The 23,601-nt window shown below is 41.3% G+C and overlaps 1 protein-coding gene across 1 annotated transcript in view; it reads left to right on the top strand.

Annotated features, from left to right (window-relative positions):
* The first annotated feature begins 6 nt into the window (after positions 1-6).
* HERC2 (HECT and RLD domain containing E3 ubiquitin protein ligase 2) overlaps positions 7-23,601 on the top strand; it is a 227,857-nt gene continuing 204,262 nt past the window's right edge. The window contains exons 1-2 of the mRNA XM_011981498.1: positions 7-452; positions 22,948-23,062. Of these exons, the coding sequence (XP_011836888.1) occupies positions 381-452; positions 22,948-23,062 (187 nt within the window). The 5' untranslated portion in view covers positions 7-380. The remainder of the gene's footprint in view (positions 453-22,947; positions 23,063-23,601) is intronic.

Genomic DNA, 23,601 nt, shown 5'->3' with positions numbered 1-23,601 from the left:
AAAACGATGGGCCTCCTGTCGGGTGTGTGTGCCTTTTGGATTTGAGGGCAGGGGGATGACATTGTGACTTGGCCTCCTCTGACCGTCCATTCTCAAGGTCTCGCCAGCGTAGTGCAGAAACTCGGCACACCCTGCCTACCTTGGAAGGAGGCTTTCCCTTCCCCACCTCCCTCCCCTCCATCTCTTCCCTCTTTCCCTCTCTCCCCTTCACTCTCCTCCCCCAGCTCTTCTCTTCCCCCTTTATGTTTTCTCTCTCTCTCTCTCTTTTTTTTTCTGCGTTAAACCTTTCGGGAGTGTCTTTGTAAACTATTAAAAAGCGTTAGGTCTTCAACATGTATGTTTACTTGCAGGCCTGAGAACTGGAGGAAACTGGAGAAAAGATGCCCTCTGACTCTTTCTGTTTGGCTGCCCAGGCTCGCCTTGACTCCAAATGGTTGAAAACAGATATACAGGTGGGGTTTGACATGTCTTTTTCTTAGTGTGTTTCTGCTTCCATGTTTAAATTTCTCGTGTAAGGCTTTTTTTTAGGGTATGTAAAGGGAAGTCAGTTGTATCTTGCTGAATTAGAGGAGCAGGTTTGTTTCCTGTAACTTAAAATGTTACTTAAAATGTTAACTTAAAATGTCTTCATGGCTCTTTTTGTAGATTGTGCACGGCTGCCTTTTAATTAGTTTCTTGCAAGTGCAGGAAACTTGAGATCTATTCATAGGCAAAATTTTTTTTCCTATTTATTAGTAGTGGTTAAGAAATGTCACATTCCTAACCATATGATGGCGACTGTTGTTACTGATAGTTTTTGAGCTGTTTAGTTAACTGTGGAGGGGAAAATTGGAGAAGTAAGTTGTAGTAATTATGGCCTGTAGAAACCCATTTTATGAGGTCTTGTGTTTGTGTTTCCAGAGAGATAAGAGTCAGTTCAGTTGAGCTGTTTGTTTTGTATTTGTAACTCCTTATTAAGAGGAGTGCTCAGATTTTCACATCAAGAATATGAGGAAACAATGTTGGCCGTAGATATTAATTTTTTGATTTAATGAGATAATTGCAAGCTTCTCAGGACATTATTAAATAAATAATAACAGTAATATTTCAGTAGACAATCGTTTACCCCCAAGCTACTTTTATTTGGAAATGGCTTAGAAAAACTACTTTTGGAACTCCTTATCAACAGCAAAAAGAAGTGTTTGAAATATTTTCTGTGTGTCAGTGTATTTTCCTCCTCCCTAAGGTTAACCATTTTTAAGTATTAAGTAATCTGCCTTTTATAACAGTGTTACATAGTACGACTGTTCATCAAAAGTCGTGTATGCTGTTAAGCAGTAGTTGATGATAGATACACTAAAGTGTTATTGCCCTTTCCTAATTTTTCTTTTTCTTTTTAAACACGTATTGAGTTTTTGTAGATATGAGAGTCCAGTGTTTAGAACTGTGTTGTGGGGCCGAGTGCGGTGGCTCACGCCTGTTGTCCTGGCACTTTGGGAGGCCGAGGCGGGTGGATCCCCTGAGGTCAGGAGTTGGAGGCCAGCCTGACCAAGATGGTGAAACCCCGTCTCTACTAAAAGTACAAAATTAGCCAGGCGTGGTGATGTATGCCTGTAATTCCAGCTACTTGGGAGGCTGAGACAGGAGAGTCGCTTGAACCTGGGTGGCAGAGGTTGCAGTGAGTCGAGATCACGCCATTGCACTCCAGCCTGAGCAATGAGAACAAAACCGTTTCAAAAAAAAAGAAAAAAAGAAATCTGTTGTGGATGATGGGATTGTTATTCATAGTGTAATGTTACATAAGACAGAGCACAGAGAATTGGGTCAAGAATTGGTGTACTCTTTGGGTTTGTTTCTCTTTAAACATTTCCTTTGATTTAGCTATAATGGTCTGTTTTTGTCATTTTAAGTGGGTGGGAGAGGTGAGAGATGAGTACTTTCATGTTTCTGAAATCCTGAGATTCAGGCAAACTTGTTTTAATAATTGTTTTTATATTAGTGTTTATGTATTTTGAGAAACTTTTTGGAGTAAAGGAGTTTACCTAATGAAGTTTTTTTCTTAGTAATTGTAATTTAATAACTGCTAAACATGAGTTCTAGTGTCTTGATCTAAAACTAGTTTAATACTGAATTGAGTTCCTGTGATGGGTTAGGCAGATAATCATACAGTGAAGCACCATTTATGTCTTAGAGGGCCTGTTGTTTTGATTTATTAAGTGTAATATACAGTACCTGGCCCTTGTTACACATTTCCAGTATGATTAGAAAGTCTTTTTTTTTTTTTTTTTTTCTTTGAGATACAGTCTTACTCTGTTGCCCAGGCTGGTGTGCAGTGGTGCAATCTTGGCTCACTTCAACTTCCGCCTCCTGAGTTCAAGTGATTCTCCCACCTCAGCCTCCCGAGTAGCTGGGATTACAAGTGTGTGCTACCATGCATGCGCAACTAATTTTTGTATTTTTAGTAGAGACGGGGTTTCACCATGTTGGCCCGGCTGGTCTCCTGACCTCAAAGTGATCTGCCTGCCTCGGCCTCCCAAATTGCTGGGATTAGAGGCGTGAGCCACTGCACCTGGCCAGAAAGTTGTCTGAATTCCTTCTAGGAGTAAGGGAAATGACTAGGTTTTGGATAGTGTGCACCAGAGGAAAAATGTGTTACAGGTCTAAGTAGCATGAAAAAAGTGATTGCTAACCTTTGTTTTATGTTCCTCCAGCATTGCTTGTTAAATGCAAGAAATGAATGACGTTGTTTTACCCTAAGGAATAAGCCATGGTTTCCCTCTTTGGGGAGCTTCCCTGCAGACAAGAATTGCAGATGGAAGCCTTGTGCTCACAGGTTTTACCCTTATCTTGTTGAGGATGGCTCTCCCAGCTGGAGTGGAAAGGGCTCCACTACTTGAGACTTTTGTATTGGAAATGGAATTGACACCTTGGTAATGAATAATACGTGGGGTAGGAAGATATTTCTTAGCCATAGGATTTAACAGATCTGTTTTCCACAGCTAATTTTGTTTGAAATGCCCTTGAAAGTGTTAGTAACTTAGAAAGGAAGAGTTTTTGGAGTATGAAAACTTTTAATGCTCATGTGTTACAGAGAGCACATCATCGACTTCTTGATCATAGACATTATTTGGATGCGTCAGGCCTAGGACTCTACATCCAGCAACCTCACACAGGGCTCATTTTATGCCAGGCATATATATCTGGTTATTACATATAAACAATTTAATTGTTCAACACTCAACACACTTTTTTTTTTTTTTTTTGAGACGGAGGGAGTCTCGCTCTGTCACCTAGGCTGGAGTGCAGTGGTGCCATTTGGCTTACTGCAAGCTCTCCCTCCTGGGTTCCTGCCATTCTCCCTCCTCAGCCTCCCAAGTAGCTGGGACTACAGGCGCCCGCCACTATGCCCAGCTCATTTTGTGTAGTTTTAGTAGAGACGGGGTTTCACCATGTTAGCCAGGATGGTCTCAATCTCCTGACCTCGTGATCTGCCTGCCTCGGCCTCCCAAAGTGCTAGGATTACAGGCGTGAGCCACCACGCCCAGCCTGTTCAACACTCTTTTCTGCTTGTTGTTTGGAGTTATTGAATCACCATGTTTTCCTTCGCTGCTCTCGTGAAGAGTAATACATTACAGAGCTAAAAGGTGTTGGTCACATCACTTTTTATTTTTACAGTAAGAGTACTTTTAATCTGATGTGATTGGTAGTTTTTTAGCAAACCAAAAAGTCATTTAAGCAAATGAACCATAAAAAACAGTGCATGATACCTTAAAAGCTTTTTATTCTTAAAACACATGCCCGTTTGCCAGTTTTGTTGTAAGGTAAAGGGGCATGTCTTTGAGCATAGGTCCAGAATGGAGTTATCCTGCCCCTTCTTGCATAAGCTGCACTCAGATGAATTTCCTACAGTTTCTATTTTTGGGTTCATTTTTAAGTAGCACAGGAAATTAGATATGCATGAAGCAATTTTTTTAAAGGTTTTTATTTTGAATTAATAATAGACTCTCAGGAAGTTGTAAAGAAAGTAGAGAGGTCATTGTATATTTACGCATACTGCCCCAGTGGTTACATCTTACGTAACTGTAATACAGTATAAAAACCCAGAAATTGAAATTGGTACAATGTGTGTGCATAGTTCCATGCCATTCTATCACGTGTCTATAAATGTACCTACTACCATAATTACTGTGCAGAACTGTTTCATCACTACAAGATCTCTCTCCTGCCCCTCTTCTGCCACCATCTCTAACTCCTGACAACAGCTAATCTGTTCTCCATCTCTGTAATTTTGTTATTGTGAGATTATCATATGATATGTGACCTTCGGAAATGATTTTCTTTACTCAGCATAATGCCCTTAGGTCCGTCAAGGTTTGTTAAGTATATCAGTAGTTAAACTGGGACCATTTATTTGTCTCTTCATCTAATCATCAAAAATGACTAAGCATAAATGTAAGCTTTTAGAGTTAAACTTACTGAATATAAATATTGTCACTTCGGCCGGATGCGATGGCTCACGCCTGTAATCCCAGTACTTTGGGAGGCCAAGGCGGGCGGATCACTTGAGGTCAGGAGTTTGAAACCAGCCTGGCCCACATGATGAAACCGTGTCTCTGCTAAAAATACAAAACAGCCAGGCGTGGTGGTGCACCTTTGTAATCCTAGCTACTTGGGAGGTTGACGCAGGAGAACTGCTTGAACCCAGGAGGTGAAGGTTGCAGTGAGCCAGGATCACACCACTGCACTCCAGCCTGGCCAACACAGCAAGACTCTGTCTCAAAAAAAAAAAAATTGTCACTTCATGCTTAGAAATATCAGCAGATGGCCAGGCGCGGTGGCTCAGCCCGTAATCCCAGCACTTTGGGAGGCTGAGGTGGGTGGATCACGAGGTCAGGAGATGAGACCATCGTGGCCAACATGGCGAAACCCCGTCTCTACTAAAAATACAAAAATTAGCTGGACGTGGTGGCATGTGCCTGTAGTTCCAGCTACTCAGGAAGCTGAGGCAGGAGAATCACTTGAACCCGGGAGGCGGAGGTTGTAGTGAGCCAAGATCGCGCCACCGTACTCCAGCCTGGCTACAGAGTGAGAATCCGTCTCATTAAAAAAAAAAAAAAAAAAAAAAAAAAAAAAAAGAACAGTAGATAAAAAAAAGCATAAACATGAATATCTTGATAAATTCTATTCTCAGGCTTTCAGGTTCATAATACAGTTGATAGATGACAGGTAGAAATAGAAGAATTTGTAAATATAGGTATCTTCATTATGTTTTTTGGACTATAAGGGTGCTCTTTACCTCTAATATCCAAATACAGATGCCTCAATAGAACAATTTTTGTTTTCAAAATTCAGTGATAAAAAAGATGTGGTAACCCTGTATATGACATTTTGTCAGGTTAATTGAGAGCATTATGCAGCAAAAAAAAGTTTTTTGTAGAGACAGCGTCTTGGTTTGTTGTCCAGGCTGGTGTACAACTCCTGCATTCAAGGGATCCTCCTGCAAAGTGCTGTGATTACATGTGTGAGCCACTGTGCCTGGCCTGTTGTTTTAAAGAACTAACTTTTAACTTTGGTTCTTGGAAAAAACTAATAATACTAGTTATAGGAAAAAAAAAAAAAAGAAAAGGGTTTAGCCATGGGACTTTGATGACAATTCCTTTTTTTTTTTTTTTTTTGAGACACAGTCTCTGTTGCCCAGGTTGGAATACAGTGGCACTGTCTCAGCTCACTGCAACCTCCACCTCCCAGGTTCAAGCCATTCTTGTGCTTCAGCCTCTTAAGTGGCTAGAATTACAGGCATGCACCACCACACCCAGCTAATTTTTTACATTTTTAGTAGAGACGGGGTTTCACCATGTTGCCCAGGCTGGTCTTGAACTCCTAAGCTCAGGCAGTCCACCCGCCTTGGCCTCCCAAAGTTCTGGGATTACAGCAGTGAGCCACTGAGCCCAGCAGATGACAATTCTTTATGAAGAAGAAATTGAGTAACCTTTTTAAGGCATTCAAGAAAAGAAAATGTGAATCAAGCATTTTTGTTCTAGCAAAACCGACTTTTCAGATGAAAAACCCACAAACTTTTCAGTGAGCTGTGACTTAGGAACTATTGTTCTTATGAGCCCTTCCTTAGGAATGGAGTAGAGAAAGATCTTTGGATAACTAGGTGACTGTAGATCAACCTGCAACTGATGGTGGGCATGACGCAGTTATTTGTTAAACTTAGACTACATGAGTGTTAAGGGAGAGAGCGTAGAGTATCTCTCTGTTGATTAATATGCTTAGACATTGTAGATTATGGGTGTAACTGTTATGCAGTGTTTCATCTGTTAACCTCATCCATCACAATTTCCACTTTTGTATTTTCATTTTTGGAGATTCCATCTGAGTCCTTTTTATATCTTCTGTTTTACTCCTTATCACATTCATGCTTTCCTTCTATTAGCATAGGGAGCATTTCTGTAAGAGAACTTTTAATGTCCTTGTCTGTGAATTCTGTAATCTCTGATCACTTCTAGATCCATCTCTGTTGATTGAGTCTGTCACTTCTGTTGATTGATTGCCGTAGTTATGGGGGCATGGTTGCATGCCTGCTAATTTTTGATTGAATGCTAGACATAAATTTTATGTTCTATGCAGGATTTTGTTTTATTTTTTTTAAAGAGCCTTAGTTTTGTTCTGCCATATGTGTAAGTTACATGGGGTCAGTTTGATCTTTTCAAAGCTTGATTCTAAGGTTTGTTCGGGCTGATCGACACAGCCTTTACTCTTGGGCTGATTTATCCATACTGCTAAGGCAATACTCTTCTCAGGACTCCGCCTGTTGCTTGGTGTATGAGAAGGTCTTTCTGTCCTTGTTTGTGGAAACGCAGGCTTTTCCGAGACTGTGTGCATCATGGCAATGCTGCTTATTTGTTTCTAGTGCTTCTTTCCCCAGTGTTCCGTAGTTTTCTTAACCTATGCCCAGAGTAGTACTCAGACAGACACTCAAGGGGCCCCTCCACTCATCTCTAGAGCTTGCTGTCGTCTTGTTCTTTGGCCTAAGTATAGCTGATCTGTCACCTGAACTCAGCAACATCTTTGGGCTCTGTTTGGGTTCCGCTTTCCTGTGCTGCAGCCTGGAAGCTGCTTCTGGGCAGTGTTTCCTTCTCTTAGGGATCCCAGCTCTGGGCTGTCCGTTGTCCAGTTTTTGGTAACACCTTTTCGGTATATTCTGTCCGGTGTTCTAGTTGATTATAGCAAGAAAGTAATTTCTACAGAATTAATCCTTTATAGGCGAAGGAAGCACAGGCCTTCCCAGTGTGTTTTTAATCAAATCCATTGAGTTTTAAATTTTACTATTGTATTTTTATATTCCAGAATTTCCATTTTTAAAAAATATCAACTTTATTGAGGTATAATTACAATAAACACATCCCTTTAAAATGTTTTGTTTGAAGTGTGTGACAGTTTCTTTAACTGCCACTTTAGGTACTTTTTTCTAGTTTCAACTTCTGTGTTGAAATTGTTCATATGATCTTTTTGTTTCTGAGATGGAGTTTGCTTTGTTGCCCAGGCTGGAGTGCAGTGGCACAATCTCGGCTCACTGCAGCCTTCACCTCCTGGGTTCAAGTGATTCTCCTGCCTCAGCCTCCCAAGTAGCTGAGACTACAGGTGCCTGCCATCACACCCAGTTAATTTTTGTATTTTTAGTAGAGATGGGGTTTCACCAGATTGGCCAGGCTGGTCTTGAACTCCTGACCTCGTGATCCGCCTGCCTCGGCCTCCCAAACTGCTGTGATTACAGGCGTGAACCGTGCCCGGCTGTTAATACGATTTTTTAATTGCTTGACCGTATTAAAGGTAGTTCTTTTAAAAGTGTATTTATAAACCTTGTCCGACCCCATAGATTCCTTAGCTACCTCTCTGTGTCCCTCTTGGTTGACTCATGCCTGTGGGCTGCCCTTCGGCTCCAACCTCCGCTATGATGTCACACAAGAGAGTTGGATTATGGCTTCCTGACTGCCTACCAAGGAGCCAGTGACAGCCTGGAGGGTGCGGTGAGTGTGGGTGTGAATTCCCCGTGGTGTGAACGTTCACCACTTTACAAGGAGAGAGGAGGGAACTCAATGGTTTCATTCCTCCCTTTTTCTTTCCTCCTTGGACTATTTTATGGTGTAGTTTCTTCTTGCAAACCTTCTGGAAAAGCCACATAGGCCTAGTGAATGTGCTGACTGAACAATTGGTTGTATTTGCAGCTCACTGAGAAGAGGTGGCACTAACATAAGGGTCAGCACATTTTTTCCATAAAGCACCAGATGGTAAATGTTTACGTGGGCTGTACGTGCTCTTTTACAACAACTCACCTTGGCCACTGTCACGCGAGAGCAGCCACCAAACGTGTGTGGGGCAATATTCCAGGAAAACTTTGTAGATATCAGAATTTGAATGTCATATAATTTTCATGTGTTGACATATGATTTTTTCTTTTTTTTCCTGAGAGGGAGTCTTGCTCTGTTGCCCAGGCTGGAGTGCAGTGGTGCGATCTTGGCTCACTGCAACCTCCACCTTCCAGGTTTAAGCAGTTCTCCTGCCTCAGACTCTGGAGTAGCTGGGATTACAGGCATGCACCACCATGCCTGGCTAATTTTTTTTTTTTTGGTGTTTTTAGTAGGGACGGGATTTCCCCATGTTGGCCCGGCTGGTCTTGAACTCCTGACCTCACGATCCACCCCCCCGCCCCCGCCTTGGCCTCCCAAAGTCTGGGATTACAGGTGTGAGCCACCGCACTTGGTTGACATATGATTCTTTTGATTATTTTTCAACCATTGAAAAATAGAAAATCACTCTTTTTTAATATATATTTTTCTTTTTTTAGGAAATTAAAGGAAGTAAGAATGGCTCCTACATAGGCAGAGTAGGCTGAAATCACGCTTAGCCGACTGTGAAGTCCTATACCTCATACCGTTGCTTCGCTGATCTCCTTGTCTCGCTCTCGCACTTCCCTCATGCCATTTCCCTGAGCTGGGGTCTGCTGAGCAGAATGTCAGCACTTCAGTTCATTCCTCAGGCTCGTCTTCCATTACAAAAGTCTGTATATTTCTGTTTTCAGGATCCACTCTTGGTCTATTCTATTGACTTCTATTTTTTTTCATTTTTCAGTGAGGTGGTATTGTATCTTTGTCATTATTATTTTTGCTTGAGTTCCAGATATTGTATGTGCAATATTGTAGCAATAAATCGAGGCTCTGGGTAGCAATATCTTCCTCCGGAGAGGATGTTCTAGGCAATCCTAGGTCACTGCAGGCCCGTTGGAAATTGAGAGAATGCGAAACTGGGATGGTTTCTGTGAAGACTGGTCTACTTCTCACTCACCTGTATTTCTGGTGTGTGGTCCTTTGAGGTTCCAGCTCAGAGCGTGGGGTCCGCCAGGCCTCTTTGTCCTGTATGAGGGCCCTGGGAGTCTGTCAGAAGCTCCGCTTTGCTTCTCTGTCTCATCCCTGCTTGCTTAGGTTCTCTGGGCCTCTTTCTTCCTCTCATGGGTCTTAGGCTTTAGGAAGACCTCACTCCCTTGCTGCTTCTAGGATATCTTCAAATCGATGTACTTAATGTTCCTATCTGACGTTTCCAATTGTTCTAGGAACCTGTTCTTAACATTTTTTCATATGTTGTCCTACGTTCAGTAGGGGTTTAGTATTTTTCTGTAGGTTTAAGAAAAAAAGCCGTATACCTTTACTCATCTGCAAATATTTGAACAGATTACTTCTCTGTCAAATTTTAAGGACATGAAAAAGAAACATTTTCTAACCTATACGTTAATCAGGTATTCATTTGTTATATTATTGTTTTGGATTTTATTGCCTGACTATAGTCATTTTAATAAATGCCTTAACGGGCCGGGCGCGGTGGCTCACGCCTGTAATCCCAGCACTTTGGGAGGCTGAGGTGGGTGGATCATGAGTTCAGGAGATTGAGACCATCCTGGCTAACATGGTGAAACCCCATCTCTACCAAAAATACAAAAAATTAGCCGGGCGTGATGACGGCGCCTGTAGTCCCAGCTACTCGGGAGGCTGAGGCAGGAGAATGGTGTGAACCCGGGAGGCGGAGCTTGCAGTGAGCTGAGATCGCGCCACTGCACTCCAGCCTGGGCGACAGAGCAAGACTCCATCTCAAAAAAAAAAAAAAAAAAATTGCCTTAACGGTTTGCTTGCCTAGTTCTGATTGGTATTAAAGTACTGGTGGCCTACGTATGGGAGTGTGAAGGCTTGCCCTGGCTGCCGTGCTGCAGGTGTGGGCGTGTGTTTTGGTGTTGGTGGGAAGCAAATAAGCCTTGGAGTTGGGCCTCTTCCCAAATCCCACCTCTCACAGCCTCAGTGTTGTGTGACCTTTGGTCAAGTAATTGAACCTCTGAGCTTCTGTTTACGAACTTACAAAAAGTGAGCCTGTTACTGCCTCTCTTGCTGCGGTCTTTTGACGATGAAAGTGCCTTTACTTGCCATGTCATTTCAGTGGTGTAAGATAGGAATGTGAGATCAAATTAGAAAAGAGTTCTCAGCCCAAATAACCTAATTAGAAGCATCTGGGATCTGAATCTAAAAAGGCAAAAGTTGAAAACCTACTGGGCACGTTTAGGTAAGTCAACTACTAATGAAAAGCTAATTGGAGACAGTTGTAGAAATAAATACTCTCACTGTACAAATTGGAAGTCCCATTCTTTTTTTTTCTTTTTCTTTTTTTTTAAATGAATAGGGTCTCTGTCACCCAGGTTGGAGTGCTGTGGTATGATCAGAGCTCACTGTAACCTCAAACTCCTGGGCACAGGTAACCCTCCTGCTGTAGCCTCCTGAGTAGCTGGGATTACAGGTGTGTGCCATGCACTTGGCTAATTTTTACATTTTTGTAGAGATACGGTTTTACCACGTTGCCCAGGCTGATCTTGAACTCTTGGCCTCAAGCAGTTCTTCTGCCTTGGCCTCCCAAAGCTCTGGGATTCTAGCGTGAGCCACCACGCCCTGCCTATAGTCCCTGTTCTTACCAGTGCCCCGGCTGTCTTCCAGTTGTTCCCAGGCTGCTGCTTCCTCAGTCAGGATCCTGTACCGTCTGTGGTCTGGAGAGCTCTTCTCCTGGGCTTCACTTTTGCTTGTTCACAGTCTAACTCTTTGGAGACCTCCTCCAGTGAGGCTTGCTTTAATTGCCTTAGAGATGTTCCACCTTTAAGGTGCCCAAGTTGTTTTTTGAATGGTGCTTACCGTTCATTTGGATCATCAGTTCCTAGGAGGCTTCCACAGTGCATGTCCCTCCAGGAGTCCAGTCTCCACCTTCCAGAAAAGAATTCCTTGTCACTCACAAGGACAAGGTCTATCCTATCCTCTTCCTTCCCAATGCTACCCAGGTAATAATTGAAAGGCTGTGGTAATTATTCTTGTTTCCATGTTAACCGGGCTTCCTCTTTGGCTTAGTGTTTAAATGTTTCATCTTTTGGCTTTATTTATTTATTTATTTATTTATTTTTTATTTTTATTTTTTGAGACGGAGTTTCGCTCTTTTTGCCCAGGCTGGAGTGCAGTGGTGCGATCTCGGCTCACCGCAACCTCCGCCTCCCAGGTTCAAACAGTTCTCCTGCCTCAGCCTCCTGAGTAGCTGGGATTACAGGCATGCGCCACTACCCTGGCTAATTTTGTATTTTTAGTAGAGACAGGGTTTCTCCATGGTGGTCAGGCTGGCCTTGAACTCCCGACCTCAGGTGATCCACCTGCCTCGGCCTCCCGAAGTGCTAGGATTACAGGCGTGAGCCACTGCGCCTGGCCGTTTTTTTTTTTTTTTTTAAATGGTACCTCTGTAACACTAATGTTTCTCAATCTAGGCTGTACCACACAACACTGATGTGTGGAGCCCAGCCAGTGTGGGGCAATCTCAGAGTGCTTTCAGGGCTGGCCAGTGGTCCACCCTCTCTGCTTGGGTGTTGGCGTCTTCTCCAGGACATCATCTACAGTCCATTTGTGGACTATTCCCAGAGTTGAGTCTCTAGCCCTGCTCCCTCTGCTAAGATGTGGATCTGTGTTTACTGAGGGTTGGTGGAATGGGGAGGAGCTCCACGTTTATGTTCAGTAGTCAGGGCAAATCTTAGTGGTTAAAACGACTAATTCTAATTCCTCTTCTGTTCCCTCCCTTATTTTCCTTTTCACATTTGATTCAACTTATGTGATTTGAAATAATTTCCTTTTTTTTTTTAAGTCAGGGTCTCACTCTCAGTTGCCCAGGCTGGAATGCAGTGGCACCATCACGGCTCACTGCAGCCTTCAACTCCCCAGGCTCAGGTGATCCTCCTCCCTCAGTCTCCTGAGTAGTGGGACTACAGGTGCACACCACCACGCCTGGTTAATTTTTGTATTTTTTGTAGAGACCGGGTTTCATCATGTTGCTCTGGCTCGAACTCCTGGGTTCAAGCAGTTTGCCCACCTTGGCCTCCCAAAGTGCTGGGATTACAGGTGTGAGCCATCGTGCCCTGCCTGAAATAATCTTAAAGACTATACTTTCCCTGTCTTGACTTCGACTCTCATCCTTTCTTTTTTGGACCCTTGGTAATAGCCTTTTTTTTTTTCGAGATGCAGTCCCGCTCTGTCACCCATGCTGGAGTGCAGTGGTGCGGTCTCTGCTCACTGCAACGTCTGCCTCCTGGGTTCAAGCAATTCCCTTGCCTCAGCTCCCCGAGTAGCTGGGCCTATAGGCGCGTGCCACCACGCCCGACTAATTTTTTGTATTTTTAGTACAGACAGGGTTTCACCGTGTTAGCCAGGATGTTCTTAATCGCCTGACCTCGTGATCCGCCTGCTTCGGGCCTCCCAAAGTGTTGGGATTACAGGCGTGAGCCACTGCGCCCGGCCAGTGATAGCTTCTTAATTCATCTTCTCTGTTTCTGTTTTCTGAGTTATTACTTTAAGACACAGGTCAAATGTCATATTCCCTTGAGTGCCTGAAGATAGTCTGTAACTCCTGGAGCACGGCCCACATGGGGCTGTGAGTTCTGGCCACCATTAGCCTCTTATGTGCACTGTGGTAGGGACTGGACTGAACCCCAGTGCATGTCTTCACTGCCCTCCTCTGACTGAATGAGTAGAAGAGTCAAACCTTTCCATTTACTCGTTAAATTTCAGGGGCTCTGAATGCTCTTGCCTCACTTTTTAATTTTATTTTTTATATTAAAATAATATAAATTTTAAAAAATATTAAAAATTTTTAAATTTTAATTTAATTTTTTTTTGGACAGGGTCTTGCTCTGTTGCCCAGACTGGAGTATAGTGGAGTGATCTCAATTCACTGCAGCCTCTACCTCCTGGTCTCAAGCAGTTCTCCCACCTCAGCCTCCAAGTAGCTGGGAGTACAGGCACACCACCACCCCTGGCTAATTTTTTGTATTTTTGGTAGAGATGGCGTTGCGCCATGTTGCCCAGACTGGTCTTGTACTCCTGAGCTCAAACAGTTCACCTGCCTTGGCCTCCCAAGTGCTGGAATTACAGGTGTGAGCCACCATGCCCAGCCTTCTGCTAATTTTTAAATTTTTTTTGTAGAGACAGGGTCTTGCTATGTTGCCTAGATTGGTTTTGAATGCCTGGGTGCAAGTGATTCTCTTGCCTCAGTTTTCCAAGGTGCTGGGATTAGAGATGTGAGTCACTATACCTGGCCAGGGCTCGCTTTTTAGGAAGGAGTTTATCTCTCCCCCACCAGCTGATATTTTTACCAAAAGTCATATGTTTTGGTTCCAAGTATGTTTATGGCAGTTATCCTGTTAGTGATGTGAAGAGAAAAAATAAGAGTGCTGAGAGAAAGCTTTTCCTTCGACAAATACTGAAGAATGCTGGCTTGGTTTCTGTCATTACAGAAAAGTTACCAACCACATATTTGGCAGCTTGTAACAGCATGCATTTATACTCTCACAGTTGGTCTGGGTCAGGAGTCTGGCCATAGCTTAGTTCCATCCTCTACTTCGGGTGTCACAAGGCTGTAGTCAAGGTGTCGGCTAGGGCATGCTGTCATCTGGAGCCCAGGTCCTCATTGGTAGAAGTGGGTCCATCATGGTTGTGGAACTGAAGCCCTGGGCTCTTGGAGGCCGCCCCTCCCCACAGGCAGTTCACTGGCTGCTTGCTTCTTCAAATTGGAGACCATCTCCTCAGGATGACGCAGGGGGATGGAAAAAGGGAGAGGCAAATGGAAATCAAAAAACAGCATAGTAGTTATGTCAGACCAAATAGATTTCAAGACAGGAACTATAAAAGGAGACCAAAAAAGTCATTATGTAATGATAAAGGGGCCATTTCAGCAAGAGGCTATAACTATTGTAAATATATGTATATATGCACTCAACACTAGAGCACCCGGATACATAAATATTAGAGCTAAAGAGAGAGAGAGGCCTTAATACGTTAATAGATGGAGGCTTTAACACTCCGCTTTCAGCATTGGACAGATCATCCAGACAAAATTAACGAAGAAACATCAAACTTAATCTGCCCTATAGACCAAATGGATTTAATAGATATTTCTAGAACGTTTCATTCTGATGGCTGCAGAATGTGCATTGTTTTCTTTAGCACATGGATCATCCACAAAGATAGACCATATGTTAGGCCACTAAATAAGTCATTAAAAATTCAAAACTTGATACTAAAAGCAGACAAAGACACATCAAAGAAAGAAAACCACAAGCCAGTGTCTCTGATGAATATTGATGCAAATATCCTCAACAAAATACTAGCAAAGCAAATTCAGCAATACATTAGAAAGATCATTCATTGTGACCAAGTGGGATTTATCCCTGGGATACAAGGATGATTCAACATATGCAAGTCAATTGATGTGATACCTCGTATCAACAGAAGGATAAAAACCATGTGTATTTCAATTGATGCTGAAAAAGCATTTGATAAAATTCAACATCCTTTCATGATAAAAATCTGTTAAAACTGGTTATGGAAGAAACATACCTCAACATAATAAAAGCCATATATGATAGACCCACAGCTAGTATCATACTGAATGGTGAAAAACTGAAAGCCTTTCCTCCAAATCTGGAACATGACAAGGATGCTCAGTGTGGCCACCGTTATGCAACATAGTACTGGAAGTTCTTGCTAGAGCAATGAGACAAGAGAAAGAAATAAAAGGCATCCACATTGGAAAGGAAGAAGTCAAATTATCCTTGTTTGCAGATGATATGATTTTATATTTGGAAAAACCTAAAGACTCCACAAGAAAATGATTAGAGCTGATAAATTCAGTACAGTTCCAGTATACAAAATCAACATAAAAAAATCAGTAGCATTTCTGTGTGCCAATAGTAAACAATATGAAAAAGAAATTAGAAAAGTAATCCCATTTACAGTAGCCACACGTAAAATTAAATACCTAGGAAGTAACCAAAGAAGATCATTACAAAGATCTCTGTAATGAAAACTCTAAAACGCTGATGAAAGAAATTAAAGAGGACACAAAAAATGGAAAAATGTTTCATGTTTATGGATTGGAAGAATCAGTATTGTTAAAATGTCCATACTACCCAAAGCAATCTACTGATTCAATGCAATCCCTAGCGAAATGCCAATGACATTCTTCACAGAAACAACAACAACAAAAAATCCGAAAATTCATGTTGGACCACAAAAGACTCAGAATAACTGAAGCTCTCCTAATTAAAAAGAAACAAACTGGAGGAATCAGATTACCTGACTTCAAATTATACTATAGAGCTATAGTAACCAAAACAGCATGGTACTAGCACAAAAACAGACACATAGACCAGTGGAACAGAATAGAGAATCCAGAAACAAATCTGCACATCTACAGCGAACTCATGTTCGACAAAGGTACCAAGAACATACACTGGGGAAAAGACAGTCTCTTCAATAAATGGTGCTGGGAAAACTTGACAGTCATATGCAGAAGAATGAAGCTAGATTCCTGTCTTTTGCCATAAAAAAGTTAAAAAAATTATGTCAAGTATCTTCTCTGATCACAATGGACTATAACTAAAAATCGATAACAAGGAATTGTGGAAACTCCACCAACACATGGGAATTAAACAATGTGCCCCTGAATGACCAACAGGTCAATGAAAAAATTAAGAATGAAATTAAACAATTTCTTGAAACAAATGGCGACGGCAACGCAGCATACGAAACCTGTGGGATATAGTGAAAGAAGTACTAAGAGGAAAATTTATAGCTCTAAGTGCCTAAATCAAAAAAGTAGAAAAACTTCAAATAAATAACCTAATGATACATCTTAAAGAACTAGAAAAGAAGGAGCTAACCAAACCCATAATTAGACGGACACAAATCATAAATATCAGAGCAGAAATAAAATGAAGTTGAAATGAAGAAAAGAATACAAAAGATCAATGAAAAGAAAAGTTGGTTTTTCTAAAAGATAAATGAAATTGGCAAGCCTTCAGGCAGGCTAAGAGAAAAAGAAGACCCAAATAAAATCAGAGGTGAAAAAGTAGGCATTACAACTGATATTGCAGAAATTCAAAGGGTCGTTAGAGACTATGAACAACTATATGTCAATAAATTGGAAAATCTGGAAGAAATAGATAAGTTTGCAGGCTGGATGCGGTGGCTCATGACTGTAATCCCAGCACTTTGGGAGGTTGAGGCAGGTGGATCACTTGAGATCGTGATTTTGAGACCAGTCTGGCCAACATGGTGAAACTCCATATCTACTAAAAATACAAAAATTAACCAGGCGTGGTGTTGCGTGCTTGTAATTCCAGCCACTTGGGAGGCTGAGGCACGAGAATCACTTGAGCCTGGGAGGTGAAGGTTGCAGTGAGCTGAGATCATGTTACTGCACTCCAGCCTGGGTGACAGAGTGAGACTGTGTCTCAGGGAGGGAAAAAAAAAAAAAAAGCAAAAGGAAAAAGCAATGGATAATTTCACAGGCACATACAGACTTCCAAGGTTGAACCATGAAGAAATCCAGAACCTGAACATACCAATAACAGGTAATGAGATTGAAACTGTAATAATAAAAAGTCTTCCAGCAAAGAAAAGCCCGGGACCCAATGGCTTCACTGCTGAATTTTACCAAACATTTAAAGAACTATTACCAATCCTAGTGAAACTATTCTGAAAAATAGAGGTGAAGGGAATACTTCTAAACTTATTCTAAAAGGCCTGATACCTGATACCAAAACCAGACAAAGACATAATCAAAAAAGAAAACAGGCCAGTATCCCAGATGAACATTGATGCAAAAAATACTCCACAAAATACCAGGAAACCGAATTCAGCAACACATGAAAAAGATCATTCTTCATGACCAAAGTGGGGTTTATCCCCGGGATGCCAGGATGGTTCACCATATCCAAATCAATCAGTTTGATACATCATATCAATAGAATGAAGGATAAAAAACCGTATGATCATTTAAATTCATGCTAAAAAGGCGTTTGATAAAATTTGACATCCTTTCATAATAAAAACCCTAAACTGGTTATAGAAGGAACACACCTCAACGCAATAAAAGCCATATATGACTGATGCACAGCTAGTATACTGAAAGGTGAAAAACTGAAAGCCTTTCCTCTAAGATCTGGAACAAGACAAGGATGCCCACTGTCGCCACTGTTATTCAATATAATACTGGAAGCCCTTGTTAGAGGAGTTAGATAAGAGAGAGAAGTAAAGGCCGGATGCAGTGGCTCACACCTGTAATCCCAGCACTTTGGGAGGCTGAGGTGAGTGGATCACTTGAGGTCAGGAATTTGAGACCAGCCTGGTCAACATGGTGATACCCTATCGCTACTAAAAATATAAAAATTAGCTGAGTGTGGTAGCGGGTACCTGTTGTTCCAGCTACTTGGGAGGTTGAGGCAGGGAAATCGCTTGAACCCCGGAGGCGGAGATTGCTGTGAGCTGAGATTGTGCCACTATATTCCAGCCTGGGCTACAGAGCAAGACTCCATCTCAGAAAAAAATAAAAAAAAAAATAAAGGGCATCCAAATTGGAAATGAAGAAGCCAAATTATTCTTGTTTGCAGATGATTGTTATATTTGGAAAAACCTAAAAACTCCACCAAAAAATGATTAGAACTAATAAATTCAGTAAAATTGCAGGGTACTAAATTAACATACTAAAATCAGTAACATTTCTTTCTTTCTTTCTTTTTTTTTTTTTTTGAGGTGGAGTCTCACTCTGTGGCGCAGGCTGGAAAGCAATGGCACACTCTTGGCTCACTGCAACCTCTGCCTCCTAGGTTCAAGCGATCCTCCTGCCTTAACCACCTGAGTAGCTGGGATTACAGGCGCCTGCCACCACACCTGGCTAGTTTTTGTATTTTTAGTACAGACATGGTTTCACCACGTTGGCCAGACTGGTCTTGAACTCCTGACCTCAGGTGATCCGCCAGCCTCGGCCTCCCAAAGTGCTGGGATTACAGGTATGAGCCACTGCACCCGGCCAAATCAGTAGCATTTCTATATGTTAACAGTGAACAGTATGAGAAATAAATCAAGAAAAATGATTCCATTTATAATAGCTACAAATAAAGTAAAATACGTAGGAATAAACCTAACCCAAGAAGTGAAAAGATCTCTATCGTGAAAACTGTAAAGCATTGGTGCAGGAAATTGAAGAAGACACACAAAAAAGGAAAAGATACTCCATGTTCATGGATTGGAAGAATCAATATTGTTAAAATGTCTGTACTACCCAGAGCAATCTACAGGTTCAGTGTAATCCCTATCAAAATACCAATGACATTCTTCACAGAAATAGAAAAAAAAAATCCTGAAATTTATATGGAATCATAAAAGAGAATAGCCAAAGCCATCCTGAGCAAAAAACAAAACTGGAGAAATTGCATTACGTGACTTGAAATTATACTACAATCACTTCCTGGTCTTTTTTGGCTTAGATCAAGTGCAAAGTTTACTACAAAGGTATAACCAACACAGCATGGTACTGGTATAAAAACAGACACGTCGACCAATGGAACAGAATAGAGAACCCAGAAATAAATCCATACATCTACAGTGAACTCATCTTTGAGGCATCCGGAGGATACATGAGGGAAAGGATAGTCTTATTAATGAATGGTGCTGGGAAAATGAGACACCCATATGCAGAAAAATTAAATTAGACTGCTCTCTGTCACCACATACAAAAATCACGTCAAAATAGAGTAAAGACTTATGCCTAAGACTTCAGACTATGAAAATGCTAAAAGAAAACATTGGGGAAACTCTCCAGGACATTGCACTGGGTAATGATTTCTTGAGTAATACTTCATAAACACAGGCACCCAAAGCTAAAATGGACACATGGGGTCACATCAAGTTAAAAAGCTTCTGCACAGCAAAGGAAACAGTCAACAAAATGAAAAGACAACCCACAGAATGGGAGAAAATACTTGCAAATTACCCATCGGACAAGGGATTAATAACCAGAATATATAAGCAGCTCAAGCAACTCTGTAGGAAAAAAAAATCTAATAATCCAATACAAATGGGCAAAAGATTTGAATAGACATTTCTGAAGATATACAGATGACAAACAGGCAATATGAGCAGGTGCTGAACATGAGTTATCATCAGAGAAATGCAAATCAAAACTACAATGAGATATTATCTCACCCTAATTAAAGTGGCTTATATCCAAAAGACAAACAAGAACAAATGCTGGCAGGGATATAGAGAAAAGGGAACCCTTGTACGCTGTTGGTGGGAATATAAATTAGCACAGCCATTATGGAGATTAGCTTGGAGGTTCCTCAAAAAACTAAAAATAGGACTGTCATATGATTCAGCAATCCCACTGGTAGGTATATACCCAGAGGAAAGAATATCAGTATGTTGAAGAAATATGTACATTCTCATGTTTGTTGCAGCACTATTTTCAATAGCCAAGATTTGGAAGCGACCTTAGTGTCCCCCAGCAGATGAACAGGTGAGGGAAATGTAGTATATATACTCAATGGAGTACTGTTCAACCATAAAAAAGAATGGGATACTGTCGTTTGCAACAACATGGATACAACTGGAGGTCATTATGTTAAGTCAGGGACAATGTCATGAGCCAGATCCAGAAAAACAAACTTTGCATGTTCTCACTAATTTGTAGGAGCTAAGCAAATGAAAGCAATTGAACTCATGGAGATAGAGTAGAATGATGGTTATCAGAGACAGGGAAGGATAAAGTGGGGGTGAAGTACAGACAGTTAATGGGTATAAAAATGGAATTAGATAGGGCTGGGTGCAGTGGCTCACGCCTGTAATCCCAGCACTTTGGGAGGCCGAGGCAGGTGGATCATGATGAGGTCAAGAGACCGAGACCATCCTGACCGACATGGTGAAACCCCATCTCTACCAAAACTACAAAAATTAGCTGGGTATGGTGGCATGAGCCTGTAGTCCCTGCTACTCGGGAGGCTGAGGCAGGAGAATCGCTTGAACCTGAAAGGTGAAGGTTGCACTGAGCCAAGATCGCAGCACTGCACTCCAGCCTAGCGCCAGAGCAAGATCCGTCTCAAAAAAAAAAAAAGAGTTAGATAGAATGTATAAAATCTAGTACTTGACAGCATTACAGGATGACTACAGTCAATTTATTGTCCATTTAAAAATAACAAAGTATAATTGGATTGTTTGTAACACAATGGATAAATGCATACTCCATTTACTCTGATGTGATTATTACACATAGTATGCCTGTGTGAAAATCGCTCATATATACATACATACATACCCATATATACATACAACTAGTGTGTATCCACAGAAGTTTAAAAAAAAAAAAGATGGGCAAACATCTCTTTTAATTAAAAATGGCTTTTTTTTTTTTTTTTTTTAAAAAAAAAAAGATGGGCAAACATCTCTTTTAATTAAAAATGGCTTTTTTTTTTTTTTTTTTTGCCAGACAAGGGGGCTTCTGTTGCATACACAGTTTTCAGGATGGATGCCTTCCCCCAGTGTCTGAAATGCCCCCTTTTCCTGTTCTGGGCCTTTTCTGACTCACAAATGTTGACAAGCAAAGGTGTTTTTGATTTTGATGTTCACAGTTATTATAATTATTATAAATTTGGCCAGGAGTCCCTATCAGTCTTTGAACAGCTGCTTTTTTTTTTTTTTTTTGAGATAAAGTCTTACTCTGTCACCCAGGCTGGAGTGCAGTGGCACAGTCTTGGCCCACTGCAACCTCCGCCTCCTGGGTTCAAGCTATTCTCCTGCCTCAGCCTCCAGAGTAGCTGGGATTATGGGCATCTGCCACCATGCCCAACTAATTTTTGTAGTTTTAGAAGAGACGAGGTTTCACCATGTTGGCTGGTCTTGAACTCCTGACCTCAAGTGATCTGCCCGCCTCAGCCTCCCGTAGTGCTACGATTATAGGCGTGAGCTACCGCACCTGGCCATGAGTAGCTTTTTCTTTGAAGAAACAAGATATTCCAGACTCATCTTTGTGTGCCCCGGCCCTTGAATCTCATTTTCCCCAAGAGTCCTAGCTTCTTTTATTGGGAAATGGTACTCAGAGACCAAAATCTGGGTGCCTGAGGTCAGGTTGCCATTGATTCTGGTCCTTCCAAAAAACAGAGTAAGCAAACATACGCAAAAATAAAGTTCATAGATTTCCAATTTAAGTTGTGTTTCAAAATTTCTTTGATAGTTTTCCTCTTTTATACTGAAAACCTTAATTATTATTATTATTATTGTTTTGAGATAGAGTCTCGCTCTGTTTGCCCAGGCTGGAGTGCATTGGCACAATCTCGGCTCACTGAAACCTCTGCTTCCTGGGTTCGTGCTATTCTGCTTCAGCCTCCCGAGGGACTGGGATTACAGGCATATACCAGCACACCTGGCTAATTTTTTCTATTCTTAGTAGAGGTGGGGTTTCACCATGTTGGCCAGGCTGGTCATGAACTCCTGACCTCAAGTGATTTACCTACCTTGGTCTCCCAAATGCTGGGATTACAGGTGTTAGCCACCATGACTGGCCTAAAGTCTTAATTTCTAATAACATTTAATACTTTATCATAAACATGTTTTATTGTATTTACATTGCTTTATTGTGCAACATGAAGTAGTTCTAAAATTGTGACAATATTATCAATACCAATAAATATAAGATTTTATTTTTCATTATAGTATATTCTATTAATTATGTATAGTTCAAAAGTCCCTTGACATACTTTTCTTTGTATATGCGTGGGTTAATTTGCTTGTTGCCAGTTGTAGGTTTTGCTTTTTTATAATTTAATTTTAATTTTTGAGGATGAAAGTCATGTATATTTCAGAAGTAAAGACACAAAGTATACTTAAAATGTTGCTTTTTCTGGTCCTGCTGCCTTTGCCCATATCCCCTCCCCATTTCCTTACAGGTAGTCATTGATACTTGCTTTTGGTTTATCTTTTTAGAGCACATGCATGTGTGTTTGTTTGTGTGTGTCTTTCTTTTCTTTTTTTTTTGAGACCGAGTCTTGTTCTTGTCACTGAGGCTGAGTGCAGTGGCATGATCTCAGCGTACTGCAACCTCCACCTCCTGGGTTCAAGCGATTCTCCTGCCTCAGCCTCCTGAGTAGCTGGGATTACAGGCGCATGCCACCATACCTGGCTAATTCTTTTGTATTTTTAGTAGAGATGGGGTTTCACCGTGTTGGCCAGGCTGGTCTCAAATTCCTCATCTCAGGTGATCTGCCCCTCTTGGCCTCCTGTAAGTGCTGGGATTACAGGCATGAGCGACTTCGCCGGACCACGTGTCTTTTTTCTTGTATGTTACACAAGAGGTAGCCTAGTATTGACACTATTATGCACCTTTTCACTTTTATTTCTTGGATGACTTTCATGAAATGTAAAATGATTAAGTCACTAATTTAGTAAATCATTGATTTTATTACTGAGTGATTGAATACATAAGAGAGATTGAGATTTTTTTCCCATACCATTCTGTAAAAATTGCAATGTGAGTGTGAGCACTCTGTAAGCTTATCTCGTTTATCATTGCCAGCTTGCATTCACAAGAGATGGGCTCTGTGGTCTGTGGAACGAAATGGTTAAAGATGGAGAAATTGTATACACTGGAACAGAATCAACCCAGAACGGAGAGCTTCCTCCTAGAAAAGGTAAGGGCCTTTAACTAGTGTTTTTTATTTTGTAAAGACCATTATAAAATGCATTTTATAGAAATTTTGTAATGCGCTCCAGGAATAGGAGCTTTGAGCTTAACTCTTTGAAGTTTTGCTTTTTACTTTGGAGATTGTTGTCTAAAATGGTAGTTAATACAAGCTGCCCGGATTTTATTGTTTTATGTGAATTGAAGGCATTTTTATTGCAAAACCGTCTTGCTGCATTTGTGGTGTTCTTTGGGAGTATATTAAACACTTTTTGGAAGCCTTTGCCCTGCAACGAAATGCCACTGAACGATCTTATTTAGTATTGTAGTTTTGAAAGCTCAGTAAGACTATCATTAGGTTGTTCATAACTGTGGCTGTGTTTCAGAATCCCCATTGAGGTTTAAAAAAATGGGTGCTTGTATACACCCTACACTTGTCGAATTGGAAAAGATGCTTGGTTGAGACCCGTTGTCGAAGCGGGAAAGATGCTTGGTTGAGACCCGTTGTCGAAGCGGGAAAGATGCTTGGTTGAGACCCGTTGTTGAAGC

Source organism: Mandrillus leucophaeus, unplaced genomic scaffold (assembly GCF_000951045.1).
Source record: "Mandrillus leucophaeus isolate KB7577 unplaced genomic scaffold, Mleu.le_1.0 Scaffold227, whole genome shotgun sequence".
Classification (NCBI taxonomy): Eukaryota; Metazoa; Chordata; class Mammalia; order Primates; family Cercopithecidae; genus Mandrillus; species Mandrillus leucophaeus.
This window is presented reverse-complemented; position numbering and strand designations above follow the sequence as displayed.